The following is a 24296-nucleotide window of genomic DNA, read 5'->3' as shown; positions in this document are numbered from 1 at the left end:
TGCAAGTGTAAATAATATTTTACAATTATAGATAATTATATCAGTAATTCATGCAATTATTGCAATCAAACAATAAATGTAAAATTTGCATAAAAAATGTGCTCAGACTAGACAAATGCAGGTTGGTAGAAAAATCTGCCATAAAAAAGAATACAAAATTTAATGGGAAAAACTAAGTTTGTTTATGATGCACTAACTAGACATAAAATAAATAAATACTAATAAAATTATCAAAATTTATTGTTTTTTTTTAAATAGCATTAATGGGTTAATGATTTCTCACTAATTTTCGGTTGACTTTGTAATGATGAAGAATATTTTCCAAAAAAGGATAAAGCGAAGCTTGAAGTAGATAGAAATTTTATGGCTCACAAAAATATTGCTCTTTTTAGGCTGGGTTAACTCGTTAAAAGCGAGTTATGCTCTCATAGGTCACATTCTATCAACCAAGTTTTTCTGATTTTTTTTACTAAATCTAGATTCTCGTTATAAGCGAGTTCTACTGCATTACTTAAACCAATAAAAGTTTAATTTCCACCCACATGTCTACTTTTTCATGAAGAGGGCAAAATCAAAGCAACGGGGACATACCATTTGAAAGAAAAATGCAGAATTTTATGATGTTTTATAATACATTTATTCACTTGCTGATTAAAATTTCCCAGGTAGCACAAACCATCGGATTTACATTGGAGAAAGGTTGAAAATACATTGCAATGGTTGGAAATACGTTTTGGTTAGATATTGGTTTTTTTATACGCTCATCTGATCATTCGAAGCATTGGAGGATGGTTTAAAACCAACTTATATCCGACTAAATGCATTCCCAATCTATTTCTAACCTTCAAACCTGTTTCACATTCACACCCAATTATTGCAAGCTCGTTGCTGATTTGCGCGTTCTGTGAAGCGTGCATTATGCATTGCATAAGCCCTCCCCCTCCCTTTGCAGATATTGTTGAGACCCGGGACTTGAAAGGGGTGAGGGAGGAGTGTGCCAGGGGGCTTAGCCATTTTCTTTTTCATTTCAGGTTCACATACATGTAATACACACTTGTCGTACTTGCTCACGGCGAGTGTTCAATCCTCGCAAGTACTAAAAGTTTTCCAAAGTAGAAGAATTCCTTTCTCCAATTATTTTTCTTCCTTTCAAAAAATTTAAAAATAAGAAAAAAGATTTTTTTTCTTAGCACAAACAGCAACTCTACAAAATGTTTTTAATCTGCTAATGTTAATTAAGAAAAAAAATATATATATACACACATATATATATATATATTTATATATATATATATACACACACATATATATATATATATATTTATATATGTTTTTTTTAAAGGAATTTTTTTTTAAAAATCCCAGTTTATTTCTGCCAAAGTCTTTTGATGCACATGTGAGAAAAAAATAATGGTTCTGGCAGTTTTCTTCAGTTGGTGAAAAATAAGCACTAACTATACGTTATTGTAAAAAAAAAGATTTAAAGCACTTTTCTTTTTTGTCTCTTCATATTTGAATGTAAATTTAATTCTTTATTCAAGGGTGAACTAGACAATATAATTATTTGTAGAAAATTTTCCAGTTAGGATTTGTGTTCGCAGAAAGCTTTTTATTTTATCGAAGTCTGATTGTTGCTACATTCAAACTGCTTGCATTTTTTCGACAAATGCATTTTTGCAGGGGTTTTTAGGGGAAGGTTATTTCTAGGGTTATTTTCTCTTTTTTTGGGCAGGGTCTCCTGATTTGGGGGGTCTATGCGATATTAAAAGGGAGGTGTCCTAGTTCATGGGGGTGGGGTGGGCACCCCTAATTAATTTTGCCTAAATTAATTTTTTTTTCATTTTTTTAATGTAAGACTTCTTGGGTTTTTTGTTCTGATGAATCGAAATTCTTAAAATTTTTGCTTATTTGAACTTTTTTTTTTTTCATAGATGCTTTTAGTTTTCTAGAGAATTTTGTGAATGTTTTGAATTTATTTTAGAATTCCATGTTGTTCCTTTCTTTAACTTTGGTAATTTTAAACACACAATATTTAAAAATAGTTCGCTAATGATATAAATTCCACGTGCAATAGAGAAGTTTTCGATTTTTCAATTTTATTTTTATATGATAGAGTAACATGTATGAACATCATGGGTGAAAAAATTTTTGCGATACGATAAGTAGTATTTTTTAAATAATTTTTTAAAGTTCAAGCGCTTGTGACGTCAAATGGCATAGGAAGTGACGTCATGCGCTCTTCCGATAGGGGAGAAACCGAAGGATGTGCATTCGAATTTGAAGACGAAACGTAAAAGGCTTATCTCCTCGCATTTCTGGAACATTAAACCTCTCATTATCTCGGAAATATTCGAATATCATCATTGATGTTACTTGAGGAAGATTATTTAGATTGTGCTTTAACGAATCCGGCCTCCATAGTGTGTTCAAAAGGATTATTGGATTTCTAAAAATTAAAAATATCAGCGCGCTCAAAATGTCCGTAGCGAAAACAAGGGATCTTCGGCGGATTGCTGCTCATTAGTGCCCTGTGATGTAAGCTCGTGACGTTTCAGAAGAGCGCACTTTTGAGCGTGGATTTTTAAAAATTCATTAAAAATCCATCACGGTGTTTTAAAATTCGGCGATGGTGAATTTTTTAGTTTCGAGGGTCAATAAACAATACCCAATAGCCAAAATATGAACATTTAATAGGTTGCAACTTCCCTATTTACCAGTGTTGGGCATTAATCAACTAAATCCTCTATCGACTAAAGTAATCTGACTCCCATTTAGTTCAGACTAATATTTTAAAAATTTAATTCAATTGCAGACGAAGATTAACGTTAGTTTAAACAAACTCGTTAGTTGACTAAAAAAACTAATTTAGTTCAGATTGATTTAGTTCAGATTAAATTAATCAGATTAAATTTAGTCAAACTAATTTAATCAGATTGATTAAGTCAACTAAAGTAATCAGATTAAATTTCGTCAGATTATTAATTTATACTAAATCTAATCAGATTGAAAAATATCTACACTGTTAAAACTACAGATTGCGTTTGGAATCTTTAAGGGGTTCCTTTCTCTTCTCCCCCCCCAATGAATATTAAGTAGCTCCTAATGTATTACGGGGGGACATTGGGGGTTGGGGGCTGCCCCCCTTACCGATTTAAGACCTTAAAAAATCAATAATATTTAAAAACACCCCCTTTGGAGTGATGCAGTTTGCGACATGACCCACACTACCCCCCCCCCCCCCCCATTTGGTACACAATACGGCTTTTGGTCTTCCTTATCTTTATCTTCTTTATCTTTACTAATAATAAAGCTGAAAGTCTCTCTGTCGGGAGGATGTCTGTAGGATGTCTGGATCTCTGTGACGCGCATAGCGCCTAGACCGTTCGGCCGATTTTCATGAAATTTGGCACAAAGTTAGTTTGTAGCATGGGGGTGTGCACCTCGAAGCGATTTTTCAAAAATTTGATTTTATGAATTTTCTATTAAAATTTTAGGCCCTTTTTCACATAATCTTTACTAATAATAAAGCTGAAATTCTCTCTGTCCGGAGGATGTCTGGATCTCTGTGACGCGCATAGCGCCTAGACCGTTCGGCAGATTTTCATGAAATTTGGCACAAAGTTAGTTTGTTGCATAGTGGTGTGCACCTCGAAGCGATTTTTCTAAAATTCGATTTCATTCTTTTTCTATTCCAATTTTAAGCCCATTTTTCACAGAAATTTAATAAAATAGGAAAGAATTTGTTCTGAAAATTATCTTTCTTTTCTTTACTTCTTTATCTTTCTTCTTTTCCTTTCTTTTTAAATAACAAACCTGAAAGTCTCTCTGTATGAATGTTTGGATCTCTGTGACGCGCATAGCGCCTAGACCGTTCAGCAGATGTTCATGAAATTTGACACACTATTAGTTTGAAGCATGGGGGTGTGCACCTCGAAGCGATTTTTCAAAAATTCGATTTTATTAATTTTCTATTAAAATTTTAAGCCCTTTTTCACATAATCTTTACTAATAATAAAGCTGAAAGTCTCTCTGTCTGGAGGATGTCTGAATGTCTGTAGGATGTCTGAATCTCTGTGACGCGCATAGCACTTAGACTGTTCGGCCGATTTTCATGAAATTTGGCAAAGTTAGTTTGTATCATGGGGGTGTGCACCTCGAAGCGATTTTTCGAAAATTCGATGTGGTTCTTTTTCTATTCCGATTTTAGGAACAAAATTATCATAAGATGGACGAGATTACCATAACGTGGAACCATAACATGGGCATAAGCCAATTGGCGATAAAATTCACCATACATTATTAGTATATACAGGCGGACCAAAAGACCTTTTAATTTTCTATTACAGGCAAAGCCGTGCTGGTACAACTAGTACTGGAATAAAGGCTTGATTTTTTTCATATCCAGATAGCCGATGCCCATTCCCTATTGCAGTTACTTATATGAGGGGATGCCCCCCTCTCAAAAAGAAATTCACTCCACTCAAATTATGGAGGGTGGTTAAAAACGCGAAAATTTTCCAAAAACAAACCTTAAAATTTTGAAGTCTGCGCCACCCGCCCCACTAACCCTCCCCCCCCTGTAGGCCACACCGTTTCTGATCTTATTCGAATAAAATGCTTGAATTTTTTTATCCAGATGGCCGATGCTTGTTCTGTTTCAAAGTAACTTGCTGAAAGGGGATACCCCCCTTAGATTGAACCCCCCTCAAATTACGGGGGAAGGGGGCTCCCCCCAAAAAAACATAAGTACAAATTTTTTTCAAAAACAAGCGCTAAAAATTTTAAGTTTGAACCAACCTCTGCACTGACCACGCCCCCCCCCCCCCCGTAGGCCACACTGCTTCTGGTTTTATTGGAAATAGATGCTTGGATTTTTTTTTATCCAGACGGCTGATGCATGTTCTCTTTTAGTGTAACTTGCGTAAGGGGATACACCCCTTTAAATAGAAACCCCCTCAAATTACGGGGGGCTCCCCCCACCCCTAAAAAACTCATTAAAACACGAAAAATTTTCAAAAACAAACCTTAAAAATTCGAAGTTTGCGCACCCTGCCCCACTACCCCCCCCCAGAGGTCACACTGCTTCTGATCTTATTAGAATAAAATGTTTGAATTTTTTTTATCCAGATAACCAATACCTGTTCTGTTTCAGAGTAACTTAAGTAAGGAGATACCTCCCTTAAATAGAAACTGCCCTCAAGTTATGGGGTTATGGGGGGGGGGGGGCTCTCCCCCCAAAAAACATTGTAAATGCTAAAAATTTTCAAAAACGAGCCCTAAAAATTTTACGCCACCCGCTATACTGACCACGCCCCCCCCCCCCCCCCCGTAGACCACACTGCTTCTGGTTTTATTGGAATAAAATGATTGAATTTTTTAAATCCAGATGGCTGATGCATGGTCTGTTTCTGAGTAACTTACGTAAGAGGATAACCCTCCTTAAATAGGAAAGTCCCTCATATTCTGGGGGGCTCCCCCACCTTCAAAAAACCTATTAAAAACACGAAAATTTTTCAAAAACAAACCTTACAAATTTGAAGTTGGCGCCACGGACCCCGTTAGTCTGGATCACCGGATAATCCGGCTCGATCGATTTGACCGATTTCTCTTTACATTTAAAGAGCGATCATCAAAATTCCATAATAATTATTTATTTAACCCTCTCACGGGCAAGACCGTGTTATGTCGTTGATTGAGTTCCCTTTTCTTCGCAATGCAACTTTTGAATCAATTTGTTTTACTCGATAGGGAAAAAAATTGAACTGTCACAGGAGAAGATTACAGACTTTGTAATAACAAAGTAGACATGTTTACTGTTTATTTAATTCTATGTGTTTCCTTTTAAGGTGATTTTCAGTGAGTATGTTTTATTTTGTTTTTGTTTTTTTCATTCTCCAGATTTTCGATATTCTGGATTGGGTCGGATTCCAATTAATTCGAATTATCGAGGTTCTACTGTAATGCCCCCCCCCCCAAAAAAAAAATTCAAAAAGATTATTACATTTTCTCATGGTTTCGATATTTTTCTGTATTTTTCAAGCAAACGTTCAAAATTTTCCCCGCGGTTTGGGGGGGGGGGCGGGTCCTGACCTTCATGACCCCTCTTTGTATCTGCAATTGACATACACTGGGACAAAATATACATCTGTCCACCAATATACTCGGTATAACAAGTTACACTTATGTACTCTTATATACACGTATTTACTTGTGTTTGCACATACTTTGATGTACATACACGTGGCAAATACAAAATTAGTGTGTAAACGTATATACTCGGATTAACACGTTTACATACGTTATACACGCACATACTCGTATATACACGTACTTACTCGTATATACACGCATTAACTCGTGTATGCATCATAAATATGTATTTTAACTTACAAATACAAATGTACGTCTGTACACGAGTATACTCGGGTTAAACAAGTATCTACACGCATATTCTCGTCTGTACACGTACATACTCGAAAATACAAGTATTTTTTCTTATATGCACGCATGAATATATATATACACGTTTAAAAGCTAATTGACCTCTGTACACGAGTACACTTGGGGTAACACATATCTATACGCATATTCTCGTGTGTACAAGTACACACTCGTATATACACGTATTTACTCGTGCAAAAATGCATAAATATGCATATACGCGTAGAAGTACAAATGTACCATTGTACACGCGTATACTCAGATTAAACACCTATCTATACGTCCTTTCTCGTGTGGAATCGCACTTACTCGTTTGTACACGTATTTTCTCGTATATACATGCATAAATATGTATATAAACGTTTAAATACAAATTTACCTATATACGCGAGTTTAGTCGGGTTAACACGTATCCATACACAAATTCTAGTATGTACACGAACATACTCGTATGTACAAGTATTTACTCGTGTTTGCACACATAAATAAGTATACAGGATGTATCAGTACAGCGTTTACATACTTTCAGGGCAGATACAGTGCACCTAGACGCGATAGTGACGGCACAAAGCGTAAGACAGGGCACGATTAAGAGGAGAAAACATGTTTATTATTTTTAATACAGCAAAAATACTGGTAAGATTTGTCTAGTGCATACAACAGATGTTGCTACGTAAACCGAAGCATCAGATGACGGTGCATGCGCACACGTAGTTTTTGTTCCACCAGGAAGTCCGGGACCCGCCCGGTATTTTTGCTAAATTTCGATATTACGTGCCGGGTCGTAATTTCAAAAACCTTCTTTGATGATGATCGTTGGCCCCTTAATTTTCTTTTTCCTTAGTTTTTTGCTGTACTAAAGATTCTAAACATGTTCTCTTCTCCTATTCGTGTTTTGTCTTTTTGGTGATTGGTGTTATCACTACCGCGCCAGGAAAGTGTTTCCGACCATGCATTGCTATGTGTTTCCCCTCGTCTAGGTGTACTCTATCTGCCCTGAAAGTCTGTAAACGCTGTACTGATATACATTGTGTACACTTAGAAGTTTGAATATAAATCGGTGCACTAATAGACTCGGAAAATACGTATTTATACGTAAAATTTCGTGTTTACACTTACGAACTCGTATATACACGTATTTACTTCTGTTTGCGCGTAGAGATACAAAATTCCTGTAGACACGAATATACTCAGGTTAACACATACAGATCCGTATATACAAGTACACACTCGTATATACACGTACTTACTCGTATATACGCGTACTTACTCGTATATACGCGTACTTACTCGTATATACGCGTACTAACTCGTGTATGCACGCATAAAAATGTATTTTAACCAAAAATACAAATGTACCTCTCTACTCGAGTATACACGGGTTAAACACGTATCTATACGCATATTCTTGTGTGTGCACGTACATACTCGTATATACTTGTATTTTCTCATGTATGCACGCATAAAACTGTATATGCAATCTTAAATACAAATGCACCTCTACACACGAGTATACTCGGTGTAACATTTATCCATACGCATATTCTCGTGGAAATACAACGACCTCTACACACGAGTATACTCGGTGTAACATTTATCTATACGCATATACTCGTGTGAATACGTACATACTCGTATTCTCTTATATGCACGCATAAATATGTATATACAAAGCAAATTTCTCTGTACATGAGTATATTCGGGGTAACAAGTATCTATACACATATTCTCTCGTGTGTTCACGTACATACTCGTTTATACACGCATTTATTTATGTATAAACGCACAAATATGCATATACACATAGAAATACAAATGTACCATTGTACACGAGTATACTCGGGCTAAAAAAAGAACCTAGACATCTATTCTCGCTTGTACACGAACTTACTCGAATATACACGTATTTTCTTGTATATGCATGCATAAATATGTATATATACGTTTAAATACAAATTTACCTCTGTTCACGAGTATACTCGGATTAACATGCATCCATACGTATATTCCTTTGTGTACACGTATATACTCGTGTATACATGTATTTACTCGTGTATGCACAAATAAATTTGTACATACACTTAGAAATTAAACATATCTCCGTGCACGAATATACTCGGGATAACACGTATTTATACGTATAAATTCGTGTTTACAAATATGAATTGTATATACACATATTTACTTGTGTTCACACGTACTTGTAGGTATATACACGTAGAAATGCAAAATTCCCGTATACACGAATATCGTCGAGTCAACACGTATATACACGTATGACTCGTGTATGCACGCATAATTATGTATTTTAACGTACAAGTACAAATGTACCTCTGCACACGAGTATACTCGGGTTAAACACGTATCTATACGCATATTCTAGTGCGTACATGAACATACTCGTATATACTTGTCTTTTCTCGTATATGCACGCATAAAAGTGTATGTAGAATCCTAAATACAAATTTTCCTCTGTGCACGAGTATACTCGGGTTAACACGTATCTATATGCATATTCTCGTGTGTACTTGAACATACTTGTATATACACGTACTTTCTCGTATACGCACGCTTAAATATGTATATAAACGTAGAAATACAAATGTACCTCTTTACACGAGTATACTCGGGGTAACACATATCTATACGCATATTCTCATGTGTACACGTATATACACGTATCTTCGCTTGTGTGCATGCATAAATATGTATATACACAATTAAAAGCAAATTTACCTCTTTACACGAGTATACTCGGGGTAACACGTATATATACGCATAATCGTGTGTACACGTACATACTCGAATATACACGTATTTACTCGTTTATAAACGCATAAATATGCACATACACGTAGAAATACAAATGTGCCATGTTACACGAGTATACTCGGGTTAAACACGTATCTATAAGCCTATTATCATGTGTGCACGTACTTACTCGAATATACACGTATTTTCTCGTATATGCCTGCATAAGTATGTATATCCACGTTTAAATAGAAATTTACCTCTGTACACGAGTATACTCGGGGTAACACGTATGTATACGTATATTCTCGTGTGTACATGAACATACTTGTATATACACGAACCTTCTCGTATATGCACGCTTAAATATGTATATAAACGTAGAAATACAAATGAACCTCGTTACACGAGTATACTCGGAGTAACACGTATCTATACGCATATTCTCATGTGTACACGTATATACACGTATCTTAGCTTGTGTGCACGCATAAATATGTATATACACAATTAAAAGCAAATTTACCTCTGTACACGAGTATACTCGGGGTAACACGTATCTATACGCATAATCGTGTGTACACGTACATACTCGTATTTACTCGCTTATAAACGCATAAATATGCACATACACATAGAAATACAAATGTGCCATCGTACTCGAGTATACTCGGGTTAAACACGTATCTATAAGCCTATTGTCGTGTGTGCACGTACTTACTCGTATATACACGTATTTTCTCGTATATGGCTGCATAAATATGTGTATACACGTTTAAATAGAAATGTACCTCTTTACACGAGTATATTCGGGGTAACACATATCTATAAGTATATTCTCGTGTGTGCACGAACATGCTTGTATATACACGTACTTTCTCGTATAAGCACGCTGGAATATGACGTAGAAATACAAATGTACCTTTTTACACGAGTATACTCGGGGTAACACGTATCTAGACGCATATTCTCATGTGTACACATACATACTCTTATGTACACGTACATACTCGTATATACACGTATTTACTGGTGTATGCACACATAAATATGTATATTTACTTAAAATTTCAAATATACCTCCGTACACGAACATACGCGGGATAACACGTTTATATACGTTCATACCCGCATGTAGTCGTATGTACACGCATTAACTCGTGTATGCTTGCATAAATATATATATACACGTAGAAATACAAATGTGCCTCTGTTCATGTGATATTTATATTTTACGAATTTAATCTGAATTAAAAAAGTAATCAAATCAATTTGATTACTTTTAATCTGATTACTTTTAGTCTGACTAAATTCAATCTGATTAATTTAATCTGAACTAAATCAATCTGAACTAAATTAGTTTTTTTGAGCAACTAACGAGTTAGTTTAAACTAACGTTAATCTTCGTCTGCAATTGAATTAAATTTTTAAAATATTAGTCTGAACTAAATGGGAGTCAGATTACTTTAGTCAACTAATCAATCAATTACAAATTTAGTTGATTTTTTTAGTTGATGCCCAACACTGCTATTTACCATAGAAATAAAACTGTGTCTTGGCATGAACTTTTCTCGTTAATGGATGAAATCCATTAAAATTCTTTCCCTAACAATAAAATGAAAAAAAAAAAAAAATCAATGAACATGAATTTTTGATTGAAATGGGAGAATATAATAGTCTGGCAAAACAATAAAATATGTACTTTTCATGATATTCAAGCTTAACCCACTTCATTTGAATTGATATGAAGATATACTAACTGAATGTGTATATGCATGTTTTTTTTTTTAAATTTTTATTCCAGATCAAAGCAAAATTGAACCTTCAAGCAAGCTAGGTTATTTTTAATGGCAGAATTTTAAAGTAAAAAATTGTATCCTGTCTTAAAAATAACTTTGCTTGTAATTAATATTTCTTGAAAAAGAAACTAATGTATGCTCATGAAGATAAAATTTTCAAGTAATTATTCAGAAAAATAAAAGGTAAGAATTATCAATTTATCTTAATTTTTGTTCATATTTTATTGAAACGTTTGTAAATAATGGGGGAAAATGATAAATTGTGTAATTGTATGACAAATTCAGTCATTTTATCATTTTATGTTAATGTGACTGAAAAATTATTCTTTACACTTGCTCTTTTAAAAGCACCTTGTAATACTTATTTTATTGATGAAATGCTACAGTAAAAGTAGATAACATTGGAAGATGGTTTATCGTTGAAATTCATAGTGGAATTACGTTCAAAAACGTAGGTTAAGCGTTGTTTTTTTACATCGAAATTACGTTCGGAAATGGCTAGTTTACTGTTGTATTTCACACTAGAATAACGTTGGAAACTAACCAATAACCAACCGTTGGATAACCGTTTTCCGACACCATTTTAAGGTACGTTCCGACGTAAGATGCCGACGCTGGTCCAATGTAATATGATAACGTTGAGCCAATGCTTGTGTGCTGGCTGGGTTTGGCATATTTAGATCAAGATTTAACACTTCCTTTCACCCTCCTCAAATTCTTTCTTTTACATAAAGTTTTTATCTGAGAACTACACATTTGTGCGAATGGTAACAGACGTAATTATTTTTGGAGAGTACCTTCAATAGATGGCAGGTATTGATCAAAACTCTTCAATTTACTTTATCTCATAATTGAAAAAATATTTTTCTTACTGAGTTCAGTATATGATACAAAAATAATCAAAACATTTAAAGGATTTTTTTTTTTTATTATCATGAAAAAAAATCTTTTGTGTTGGTAACAGACATATCAACAGAGGTAACGGAGGTAACTTTTCCAAAGAATTAATGATAAGAATGAAAATAATTGACAAAAAGGTGTGTATGATTAAATCAAAATTTAAATACAGAATTTTTAAAATGATGTTGAACACGGTTATCACTAATTGAAACATTGAACAGATCCATAGATCCCTAAACTTATTGTTTTTCACTCTGAAAATCAAACAAAAATAAGTTAGTTACAATATTATATAATGATTATCACTAAAATTCCAACAGAAGTTGTTAGCATAATGCGGTTCATCAAGCTATGTCAGACAAACCAATTTTGGTCTACTGTACAAGGGCTTGTTAAAAAATTAATTTTAAAAAAAAAAGGTAATGAAATGAACATTTTCAAAAAAAAATCTGGGATAATGAGCAATAATTAATGAAATGCATGGTAACAGCTTGTTTAATTCTTTGACCAGATAAAAAATGAAAAGTAAAAAAGCAGACTGACGTGCCTCGACTTCCCCCACTTGTTAAACTTAACCATTTATGACTCATTTTAAGTGTTATACATGCAGAATATATCATGCACTTCATAAAGGATTTATGATTAGTGTCAATTAATAAACATAATAACACAAATTTACATCACAAAAGATATTCATTCACATTTTCATGTAATCAAAGCACCATTACAAGCCAAAAAGGAAGAAACAACACATCGACAATTCAGGGGGGAATGCAAGGAATAAGAACAAAAATTTAAAAATGTGAGTTCTAATAAAAAGTTAACAACGTCAAACATAGATAAAACAATAAAACCAAAAAAGTAACAAAATACTTGGCTTACTTTTATAACCATCTCTTATCACAGCAAAATTACGATGTGGTAACATTAGTTAAAGTTTCGATGATTCACTAAATCGAATGTGACACATTTCGGAGTTTTCAGCACGAGTGCATAAAGACCAAACATTTTCACGATCTGTACCTTGCAAATTACCACAATCAAGAATGACTGGATTGAGACAGAGCAACTGAGTTCAATTTATCAAAATACCGCGCGACAGACAATATACTTTCATTTCCGACAAACGCAAGAGTTCACTCACCTCATGGAGCACGCCCCTTAGACTTTATACAATCATAGGATATTTGTTTGAATACAAATCAAACAATATAATTTTAGAAAAACCCACGTATATATACCGTGGATGAACATTTTGTTCAACCATTTATAAACATAGTAGTTTATGATTCTATTTGCTAGTAGCAACAACTTTTAACCGCTGTTGCCACTACCGCCACGAGGAATAAAAGCTATGTTTATAGGTTGCGTTCGACGAGCTCGACCGAGAGCGACCAGTTAGTTAATCACGTGACAGCTAATGATCACGTGCTCCAATCAACCAATCAACTGCTTAGAATGGTAACCGCTGTGGTAACCGGTTGATCATAGAACGCTGCGGTTAGTAACCAGTTACCTACCGGTTAACCGGTGAGATTTGTCGAACGCAACCATAGACGAACCTCACCGGTCGACCGGTGAGTAACCGGTTACTAACCGCAGCGTTCTATGATCTATGGGTTACCTAGGGTGCATTCGGAAACGCGGATCGGTCGCCTCGGTGCAACCGCAAGCGTTCGGAAACGCTTGCGGTGGAACCGCTGACGTCACTTAACCGCGTTCGGAAACACTGCGGTTGTTTTCTGGCGGTCGATTTGGTAGCAACCTGTGGCACCGCTGTCTGGAAGCGGTTAGCGAGATCACAAACGTCACAAAGTCTGTGTTGGCCAATCCGGTCGTGTTTCATGTTTTGATCGTAACACACGTGACTTGCCTATTATGAAAGTTACGCGTTGATTGGAGTGTCGTTTGCTGCTGAACTAGAACTACCCCGGTTTAACCTCAAACGTTCTGGAAACACAGCTGTTCTACCGGAATTCCTAGAGAAATTCCAAATACGTCATAACCACACCGGACTAACCACGCGGTGTAACCGGTGGATCGTTTCCGAACGCAGCCCTAGAGTCCCTATATGAAAACGTAGTTTTCAGAGTTGCGACAACGCAGCATCATTTTCCTATTGGTCGAAGACCGCCTGAGGCAGTGTTTCTTCTTCTCCCGTAGGATTAACATGGAGTGTATGATAGTGCTGTGGAAAAACCCAAAATCTAGAAAATTAAAGGTGAGTCCAAGATTTTAATGCTCATATTACTGTTTTACAATGTTCAAATTATACGTGTGTAGCTTTACTTGAGTGAGTCCATTCCTATTTCTTTAACTATAGCGTAATTATATCAAGAACATGTGTTCCGGTGTGATAAAATTCCCTTCTGACACTTTGGGTGCATTCGGAAACAAGGATCGGTCGCCTCGGTGCCACCGCAAGCGTTCGGAAACGCTTGCGGTCGAACCGGTGACGTCACTTAACCGCGTTCGGAAACACGGTTTTTGGCGGTCGACTTGGTAGCAACCTGTCGTACCGCAGTCTGGAAGCGGTTAGCGAGGTCACATACGTCACAAAGTCTGTGTTGGCCAATCCGATCGTGTTTCATGTTTTGATCTAACGCACGTGATATTCCCCATCACGAAAGTTATGCTTTGATTGGAGCGTCGTTTGCTGCTGAACCAGAACTACCGCGGTGTAACCACGAGCGTTCGGAAACACAGCTGTTCTACCGGGCTTCCTAGAAAAATTCCAAATACGTCATAACCACACGGATCTAACCACGCGGTGTAACCGGTGGATCGTTTCCGAACGCAGCCTTTATTTGTTAAATACAGCAAAATCCAGGCACCATATTAGAAAAAGGTTGCTCGATTCTGTTGCTCATCGTCATATTTGGCGATAAGCAAAAGGAAGCAATTCTTTTCATACAATCGTTACGGATGAAGTTAAGTTACTTCATTAATGGTGTACAGTTAAGAAAAATAAAACATTTAACATAAACAATTTTTTTTTAAGGATTTCATCAAACTAGTTTATAATTAAACTTAAGAACTATTCCCAAACTGTTTTTTATTTATCCAATTGATTTTAATTACTGTGGGCTCTGGGTCTAATTGCAACTAATATTCCCTCCCTCGACCCACTCTTCGACTGACTGCATATGCAGGGCCTGATTACTGCACAGGCCGACTAGGCCTGGACCTGGGGCCCCATCTTCCTAAGGGGCCCCAAATTACTTAAAGAATTATGCATAACATTGCAACTACTCTATGAAAATACATGTATTTTTTAAATAATATTAAAAAACTGTGACTTATTAATTAGAAAAAAAAATCCCTTAAAGCGGAATTTTTATTCATTCTCCCAGTAACAAATTTACTTTGTCACAATTATGAGGGGCCCCAAAATGGATTCGTAAATATACATGATAAACGATTTATATGTAGTTTTGTGATGGACAAAGAGGCCCCAAAAGTGCATTTCGATGGGCCCTAAACCTGTAAATCAACCTCTGCATAGTCTTCAAGGTGCCTCCAAATTAGCGTGGGCCTAGGGCCTCACTTTCAGTTAGACGGGCGCTGTGCATACGTGGACACCTGTACGTGTAATTTTACGGAGGAACTAAGAAAATGTTTCTATTTTAAATTAGTAATTATAAAAATAAAAAAGATAGAGAGCTTTTTTTTCTATTATTATAAAAGGGCTATGATTAAATACCTTCAATACAGCATTGCCCTTTTCTCTGGTGGCTGGGCTGATTATTAATTTTAAGTATACAGTCAAAATTTGGCACAATATTTATTAACAAAAATAATTTCAGATATTTAATTTAGTATCAAAGTCTCAAAAATCATATTCATCATTTTAACATAAAGGTAGCGTTTGTTGAAAAAATGTCATCATTCTCTTCAAATTTTCTAATTTTCTGGTTTCATCTCCACTTTAACAGATGCTCTTAACATGTGAAATTTACATTTTTCAAATTAAAATTTAGCTTCTTTTCATTTTCTCATATAGTGTTCAAAAATGGGGGGTAGAAACGCGTTTGGACCGTTTTCCGAAAAATTTCACTTTTGGTTTCGATTTTATCCCTTAGCGCAGGTGTTCCCAAACGTTTTCGATTCGCGGCACTCTTTGAAGAATTAATGTTTCGAGGCATCCCAGTCTTTCTCTATTATATACACGTACGAATGTTAAATATTAATACGGTGGGCACAATGCGGCATCCTCTTTTCGCGGATTAATCGGTAAAAATCGGCTGAAAAAGAAATATTGTGAAAGTGGTCGCTGACCGATATGCTAATGCATTGCCGTATCTCTACTCTGCACCAGGAAAGAAATGACGTTGATATTCCGTTTAAATTCTTGAGCCACTAAAAAAATAAATAAATACTTTTATATTTTAAAATTTTTTCTCTCCATAAGGGAGAAAATTAATAAAATACACGACATTTAAATCTCCAAAATGGGAGAGGAAATCAGTAAAATATTTGTAAACTAATTAATCTCTTTCATTTCTATTTAACTACATTACATATTATCATTTATTGTGTGGCCTCTTGACAGAATGTACAACACCGATCCCTTCCATTCTGGTGGAGCTTAGAAATATCAATCCTGAATTTAATCTATTTTTGATATTTTCAATTTGATCCAGGCTAACTTTTATTAGTGCTCATTTTCAAAAGAGAAGCATATTCTCTGTAATATATAAATATGCACACAACTGCATGTCTGAGAAAATTTCTTCTACTCATATTTAATCAAACATAACTGAACTAATGCTTATCTGCTACATTAGCAAACAGATTTCACCTGATTAAAATAGCCCCCTCCCCTTTCTGGCTTCTTCCATCCTTATGGGAAAAACAAAGTTTATAAATTGATGTAACTTTATCACTTCGCCACACTTGTAACATATTACACAAAAGTAGCAAATTTGAGGTTTTGGAAAAATATAACTATTTAGTAGAAAAAACTAAATATACAGACACATAGACTTGAATATAAGAATTTTATTCTTAGCTAAAAAAAAAATATAGGCGCCATTTCAAAATATGTAATCTTTACTTCATGACTAATGAAACAGAAATGTGATACATGGTTATAAACACAACTCTTTTAATACAGTTGATTTAATCTTGCCAAGCAGGTGGTGCAGTTGATGCCATTATTTTTTTCAAAAACATCTTTACTTTTAACATGAAGCCTTAGGATAACCATATAGCAGTACATAAATTTTCGGTTTTCCCTTTAGTCCAGATCAAGGATCGTGTGGGTTAATGACATCAGCTTTGATTACTAGACTACATGGAATGCAGCTGAGTCCCTGACCCTAGATGGGCACCCTTGGGTAAGATATCACGACATGAAAGAAATAGTAATGAGGGATGAAGGAAAAGGGATTACTGTCACGATGGCTCACTGGTGCACTGAGCAAAGCATGGGACGTTCAAAGAAGCTTCTACACCTGGAGTAAAATTGCTTTATACATTTCTATAAAGGTTGTGTAAAGTGAAAGAGAGAGGTTTTTAAAGAAGTGATATGAGAAAAAAAAAACCTCTTTTATAAAAAACACTCACAAAAAAAAGTTAAGTTGTGCCAGTCATTGGAAATAAAAGGGGTTCAATGAAACTAACTCCCCACACTTTTGATTACACTTCATTATGTTCAGGGCCGTCGACAGGATTTATGGGCCCCTATGCAACTTTCTTCAGGGCCCCTAACTTTTTACTTAATCTTTAACCTTCTCTTTCTAGGCTCCGTTTTCACATAAATATTTAAAATTGATTTGCGATTTTAGGTATGAGGGACCCTTTTTGTAGCTCGGACAACTTTATATCGGTAGCAAAACAGGCCATTTTATATTTTTTTTCTTTACGATGTGTCTTTTCCACTAAAAAATTCTGCATTTTGAAGCCTTATACGGGATAATAGGAACTACAACATGTGGAAAGAAAAAAGGAAAACAAAAATTTCTTAAACTTTACACTCTTTTGCAAACTAAGACAATACAAAATACAAACTGCTCGTGGTTCGACGAATCGTTGATATTAATCGATAGAGAGGAAGAGCGACGAGGGAGAAACGATGACGCATTGTCACTTGCTCATATCGACTCTCGGTATAATTAATTTTCTATCATCCCTTATCAACTCACCAACAAACAGAACACTGAATTAACTGAAAAACGATCAAGATTAAGATATGCTATGGTGGAAATAACAGCTTAAAAATTCGGACAAATCATACTTTATACAACTGATAGGAAATAAAATTGAAGCACTTTTCAAGCAGTATCAGAAACTTTTTAAATTATTTTCAAGGCCTCTAGAACAATTAAAATTATTCAAAGCAGTTCATTTGTACTTTCCAATCTCTGATATTTTAATACTTGCTCGTATAGTTATACATTCTAACTTAGTAAGAAACCCCTGTTAATCTGCACTACTTGTATTTTTAAATAACAACTGATGCAGAAAACGAAAAGGAATAGAGGTAGTGTAGTAATTTTTCTCATGCGAAACAGATTGACAGTATGCAGTAGAAGTAATACAAAAGCAGGCAATAACAAAATAACTTTCAAAATACCGAATTCAGGTTTAAATAAATAGAAAAATGTGAACATGCTGGTCACGAAAATGTATCTCAAGCAAGCAATATGTTGCAGGAACGTCATAACCATACTTTTTTACATTTTTGATGCAGAATGTAGCGAGGAGCTGAATATGGCACATTTTGGCATCCCTTCTCCCCTCCTCGCATTTGAAGAAGTTTAAAATGCCCCAAGTTCTTTAGGGTTTTAAGCACTTGAAAATGAAATTCATTTTTAAAAGTATTTTTCCTTTTTTTAGGATCGAATCATGCAATATTTTCGAGAGTTGGGGACCTAAGTTATTATAGCTTGTTTTGCTTATAGGTAAATCCAGCACCTGATTCTAATTAATGGTGACATAACTGTGCCCTTTTTAGATATGGGCATTCTATGCACTTTGATAAGGAAACATCTTTCAAAGTGCCCCCCAATCGCCCCCTTCCCGTTTTTACTCTAGAAACAACACTAGAACTAGTTTCAATTTGTATCACTGTACTCAAAACTAAATCAACTCACATTTTGAATCTTTTCATCGAACTGCGTCGCTTGCCTATGTTTTGAATTTCGAACGCTGAAAATGCAAGCGCTTATATTTATAAGTCTTTTTTTTTTTTTAATTTCTTTGCCCCTTTTCTATTTCACTAAAATTCTGTTTAGCTTTCAAAAAGAAGCAATTTTTTTTAGCCTTGGAATTCACGCAAAAAAAAAAAAAAAAGTCACATTAATTTTTGGTTCAAGGCGTCGATAGTGGGCTATGAAGATAAGGATAAGTAGAATTTCTCACTTCGAGCCTCATCACTTTCACTGAATTCACTTCGATTGAAAACTAATAATCTTAACTATTACTCTTAACTCTAGGAGAAAGACTTCCTTCAAACTAAAAAGTTTTTTTTAAGGGAGAGGGGGATTTATCTTCATCTTAAGCCCGCTTCGCGGGCCCCTGTGCAATGCATAGGCATGCCCCCCTCTCTCGACGGCCCTGATTATGTTTAGTCAAAATATATAATACATTCAAAACTCAGACTGGTTCATACTTCAAGTTACGGGAAGTTACCAAAGCCCATCAAGGAATATTTGAGATAGTGAGGGTTGACTGTATAATACAAATAAAAACATAATGGGTTCTGGGATTTATTCCAGACAGTTGAAGACTGCAGTTATCGTTAGTGGTGACTGGGGCTTGTTAAATATATCCATGGTTAAAGTTCAAGTTCCCATGCCAAATTGATACTTCTGAGGCTGCTGGATCAGGGGTTGCTTGGCTTCTGGTCTGAATCAAAAAACCAGAACTGTCTTCAAGGCCTCATCCAACTGGTTAATCTCCATGTTGTAGTAAGTATGGGGACCCTGGAGTGTTGAGAGAGAGAATCCCATCCTTCAGTTGATTCAGTAGCTACTACTCTTCAGGCTCGGAAAAAACCGAAAAGCACAAGCAGAGTTAATGGCAGCAAATGAAGCCAATTCCCTCTACAATGTGCCATTCAGTCGGGAATGTTCAGCCACTGCAACTGGACACCTGAAATAGTTCTTGGACTCTGGGAAGAAAAAACAACTGAATTTAAAAGCAACAATATTATACAATGCTAATGGACACAATACGGTTTTTCATCCTGTTCAGAAAAATAATATATTTTATTTCTCAACATGTTTCTAATTAAACTATTTCGTCAATAGGTACAATAGTAAAATAGCTGTTATCAATAGCTTATTTGCTATTACTTTTTTTGTCGTCTATTACACCAAGGTGTATCCATGCATTATATAAAAAATTTACTTAGCTATGATTGCTTCATAATAGAGATTATATAAAGAATAGAAGGAAGACACATTCATACGAAAGATTATTCAAGAATTAAATGCCTGTGTATTACAAGAAAATTCTATAAATATAGTATAAAACCAATTCAAGTTGAGAATCAAGTTTTATAACAGTCTGGGAGTAACCCACGTTTCCAATTACACAGATTAACAATAGAGAACAGCATCCATCAGAAAGTAACAATTTTAAAGATCAAACATAGCCACACTTCGGTTGATTCAGTAATTACTCTTCAAGCTCGGAAAAAACCGAAAAGCATAAGCAGAGGAAATGACAGCAAATGAAACCAATCCCCTCTACTATGTGCCATTCAATCAGGAATTTTCAGCCTCTGCAACTGGACACCAGAAACAGTTTTTAGACTGGGGAGGAAAAACTTAATTTAAAATTTGAATGCAACACTATAACAATGCTAATGGAATAGCATACAATAGTTCTAATAAAGGTATCCATCCTAATCAGAAAATAATTAATATATTTTGTTTCTCAACATGTTACTAATTAAAATATTTATTCAATAGGTACAATAGTAAACTAGCTGTAATCAATAGCTTATTCTCTTTAAAATTTTTTGTTGTCTATTACACTAAGGTGTAACCATCTATTATATGCATTGCCTACTTATTACGAGAAAAAATTTCAAATTATAGTATGATACAAAACCAATTCAAGTTGAGGATCAAGTTTCATAACACTCTAGAAATAAACTAACTTCCTAATCACACAGGTAAACAATATAGAATAGTTTCAAAAAGTAGAACTGTAATAAATTAAAATAGATTGGACATGTTTCTGCGAGGGGACATGATTCAGTTATTTAAAATTATCAAAATGAAAGATGTAAATGGATTAAATTTTTGTGGGGAAAGCAGGAGGAGGGGTCATTGTTTTTAGCTATTTAAATTCAGGCTAAGTTGGAATTTAGTAAAAACTACTACTTTAGTAGGGTCCTGGGCACTTGGAATAGCTTACCAGAAGATGCGGTAATGAGCAAGGGGGTGTATAGCTTTAAGAGGGCCATTGATCTCCATCGAGGACTAATTAATTGACTAGGACCAGCCTAGCTGGGCCCCGAGCCTGTTGCTGGTCGTCACATTTGTATTTGTATATGGAGAAAAAATCTCAAGAATAAAAACAAATATCAAGCAGGAAAAATACTCAACATATAAGCACTTTAACCTAGAGCATTTGTTGCTGCTCACAGCTACTGCACACATGATACTTTGATGTAAATACCTCAGTATTTATCCCTAGGCATGTGACAATATCTGGAACTGGCATGAAAATCAAATCTGCAAGTTATTTTTCTCAAAGTCATGAAGCAATTCAGCAATAAAAGCAATGATTGACAGATCTTTTAAAGGGATCTTTTGGGATTTCTGTTACACAGAATTTCATTAAATAGCAGAAGCTAGAAGGAAAAAATGATAGTTTGATAACTGTTTTATAACTCAAAAAGGTAAGAATCTGCATCAAATGAATATACTCCTTTTGAAAACATAGTTTGTCAACAGGTACCTGCATTTTGCAAAAGAAAAATGCATAAATTATTTTTCTTCTAGAAAATACCATATTTTACCCTGTCTATAACTTTGTAATTTTACTCAATTGTAACAGATTCACACTATATAGGAAGAAATAAATTCAAAGTAAAATATAATAGCTATTGCAGCAATAGTTATTAGTTAACAGAGAAATCACATTTCGTCTAACGAGCAAAGTATTAAGTCTCATAGCAAGAATAAATTAATTATCGACATCAAATCCTTACTTACTTCATATCCATAATTGCGACGTTCATCAGAGCGAAACCGTTTTGTAAGATACTATTTAGATGCATTTCTTTAGAAACTAGTTGATAAAATATGAAATCTACGATGAATTACAAGCCGTTGTATAAGTTTACTTATGCTTTATAATATAAATAAAAATGTACCATTGTTTGTTTCCTTTATGAAGCAAAGCAAAATCCTCTTTGTCCTCGTGTTCACGAGCGCCAAACCATTACGAAATCACTTTAAGGAAAGAGAAATAACATAAATTAATCATTTTATCTCAATATTAAATACATTGTAACATGTTATTGACATCAAATCACATTAATGACATGCAAGATAGAGCGAAACCATTTTGTAATACATTAACTAGAGGCAGTTTTTAAATAAATATTCGTTGAAATAACAAATGAAACTTGCAACACTGTTAATTTCAAGAGTTATTTTGTGTTTTTGTTAAACATAAATTGAAATTAATCATTAAAACATACCTAACAATCACCTAAATCCTCAAGCCAACTCGTGTATCAACATCAACCGTTTGTTCACGCGCCAAATCATTGCGTCGCCAAATGTCAAGGTTGCCGTAAATTTCCCTCTAAAAATCGCCAGGATTTTGCTGTTATTAAAGTCCGCCATAAATATAGTAGTTTATAGTGATGGGAATAATCGAGATCTTCTGATAATCGAGATCTCGGGAATCGACTACTTCTGATAATCGAGTGATTGATAATCGAGAACTTTTCAAGTCGATCACTCGAGTGATTGATAATCGAGATCTTTTGAAATCGAGAACTCGAGCGATTGATAATCGAAATCTTCCGAATCGAGTACTCGAGCGATTGACTTCTCGAGATCTTTGGAATCGAGTTCTCGAGCGATTGTCTTCTCGAGATCTTTGGAATCGAGTACTCGAGCGATTGACTTCTCGAGATCTTTATAATCGAGTACTCGAGCGATTGACTTCTCAAGATCTTTATAATCGAGTACTCGAGCGATTGACTTCTCGAGATCTTTATAATCGAGTACTCGAGCGATTGACTTCTCGAGATCTTTTGAATTGAGATGTCGAGATGTTTTTAATCGAGATCTCGAGATGTTTCAAATCGAGATCTCGAGAGGTTTGAATCGAGTACTCAAGTAGTTCATTTTCTGTGCTTTTCCAGAATTGAGTTTACTGCTACAGGGGTGCTTACTAATAGGGGGGAGGGGGCATGGTGCAGCTTGCGCCATTGGCCGGTTTTTTCAGAGTGTTTTTTATTTCATTTTCGGAAGGGGTGGGGGCATGGCGCAGCCAGTGCCACTAAAATTTTGAGGTCTAGTTTTTTGAGAGGGTTCTTTAAATCTCATTTTCGGGAGGGATGAGGGGGGGGGGGTCCATAGCGCAGCCTGCGAAACTGAAATTTTTAGAAGTGATTTTTTGAGAGATTTTTAAATCTCATTTCGGGAGTTGGGGGGAGCTCTTTCTAGACGGATGCCCCGTAACATTTGATAGGGTGCGCCATATCGCCCAGCGAAAGGGGGTGGGGGGATAACCTTAACTTTTGGAACAGTTGAATTCCCGAGTTGTTTTGGCAGGGGTACGCTCGAAATAGGAATGTGCCATTAAGCCTATCATTTAGGGGGCGAACCCTCCTGGCTTTTAGAAGTTATTGTATTCATTGCTTGTCAACACTACTGTTAGCTAATCAGAAACTAGGAGCCCGACATTTGGACGACCCGGCTTGGAGTGGTATAAGCTTTTATAAGTTTATGGGTGGCGGCTAAAAACTGGCAACGGGCCCTTGACTCTTGGTGGCCCTTAGGGGATTCCCCGGAGTGATTGAAATGATACGCTATCACTCCCTCTCCCTTCCATCTCAATTTGTGTAACGGGTTGATTTCTTGATTTTTAATTTTTTTACATTCATTTTGAGTGATTTATTCGAACGCTATGCATTTAAAGTAATGATTCTCAGATATCACGTGATTATTTCGAACGGTTTCGATCTCTCAAACATAAAGTTAATAATGTAAACAAGTAGGGGAATCGTTGCTCTGCGCAAAAGGACTCATTTATTCTTGTTTATTGCTTTTTGTGTGTGTATGTGTGTGTGTGTTCTTGTTAGTAGAATTATATTAATCTGACTGATACATGAAGTGGGAGGGTAAAATATTTCTCGCTGCGTTTTCCAGAATATTGGGATTCCCGGCGCATTGAAAGTTACAAGTGTGGCTTGAAGTGCATTGA

General features: G+C 35.4%; 1 protein-coding gene across 1 annotated transcript in view; it reads right to left on the bottom strand.

Moving 5' to 3' along the window:
* The window catches only part of LOC129218831 (polycomb group RING finger protein 3-like), a 92519-nt gene extending 79612 nt beyond the window's left edge, over positions 1–12907 (bottom strand). Inside the window, 1 exon segment of the mRNA XM_054853153.1 lies at positions 12774–12907. Coding sequence (XP_054709128.1) covers positions 12774–12785 — 12 coding nt within the window. The 5' untranslated portion in view covers positions 12786–12907.
* Between the last annotated feature and the right edge of the window lie 11389 nt (positions 12908–24296).

The sequence above is a fragment of the Uloborus diversus genome, chromosome 3 (genome assembly GCF_026930045.1).
Source record: "Uloborus diversus isolate 005 chromosome 3, Udiv.v.3.1, whole genome shotgun sequence".
NCBI lineage: Eukaryota > Metazoa > Arthropoda > Arachnida > Araneae > Uloboridae > Uloborus > Uloborus diversus.
Note: the sequence above shows the minus strand (reverse complement) of the source record. Positions and strands in the feature narration are given on the sequence as shown.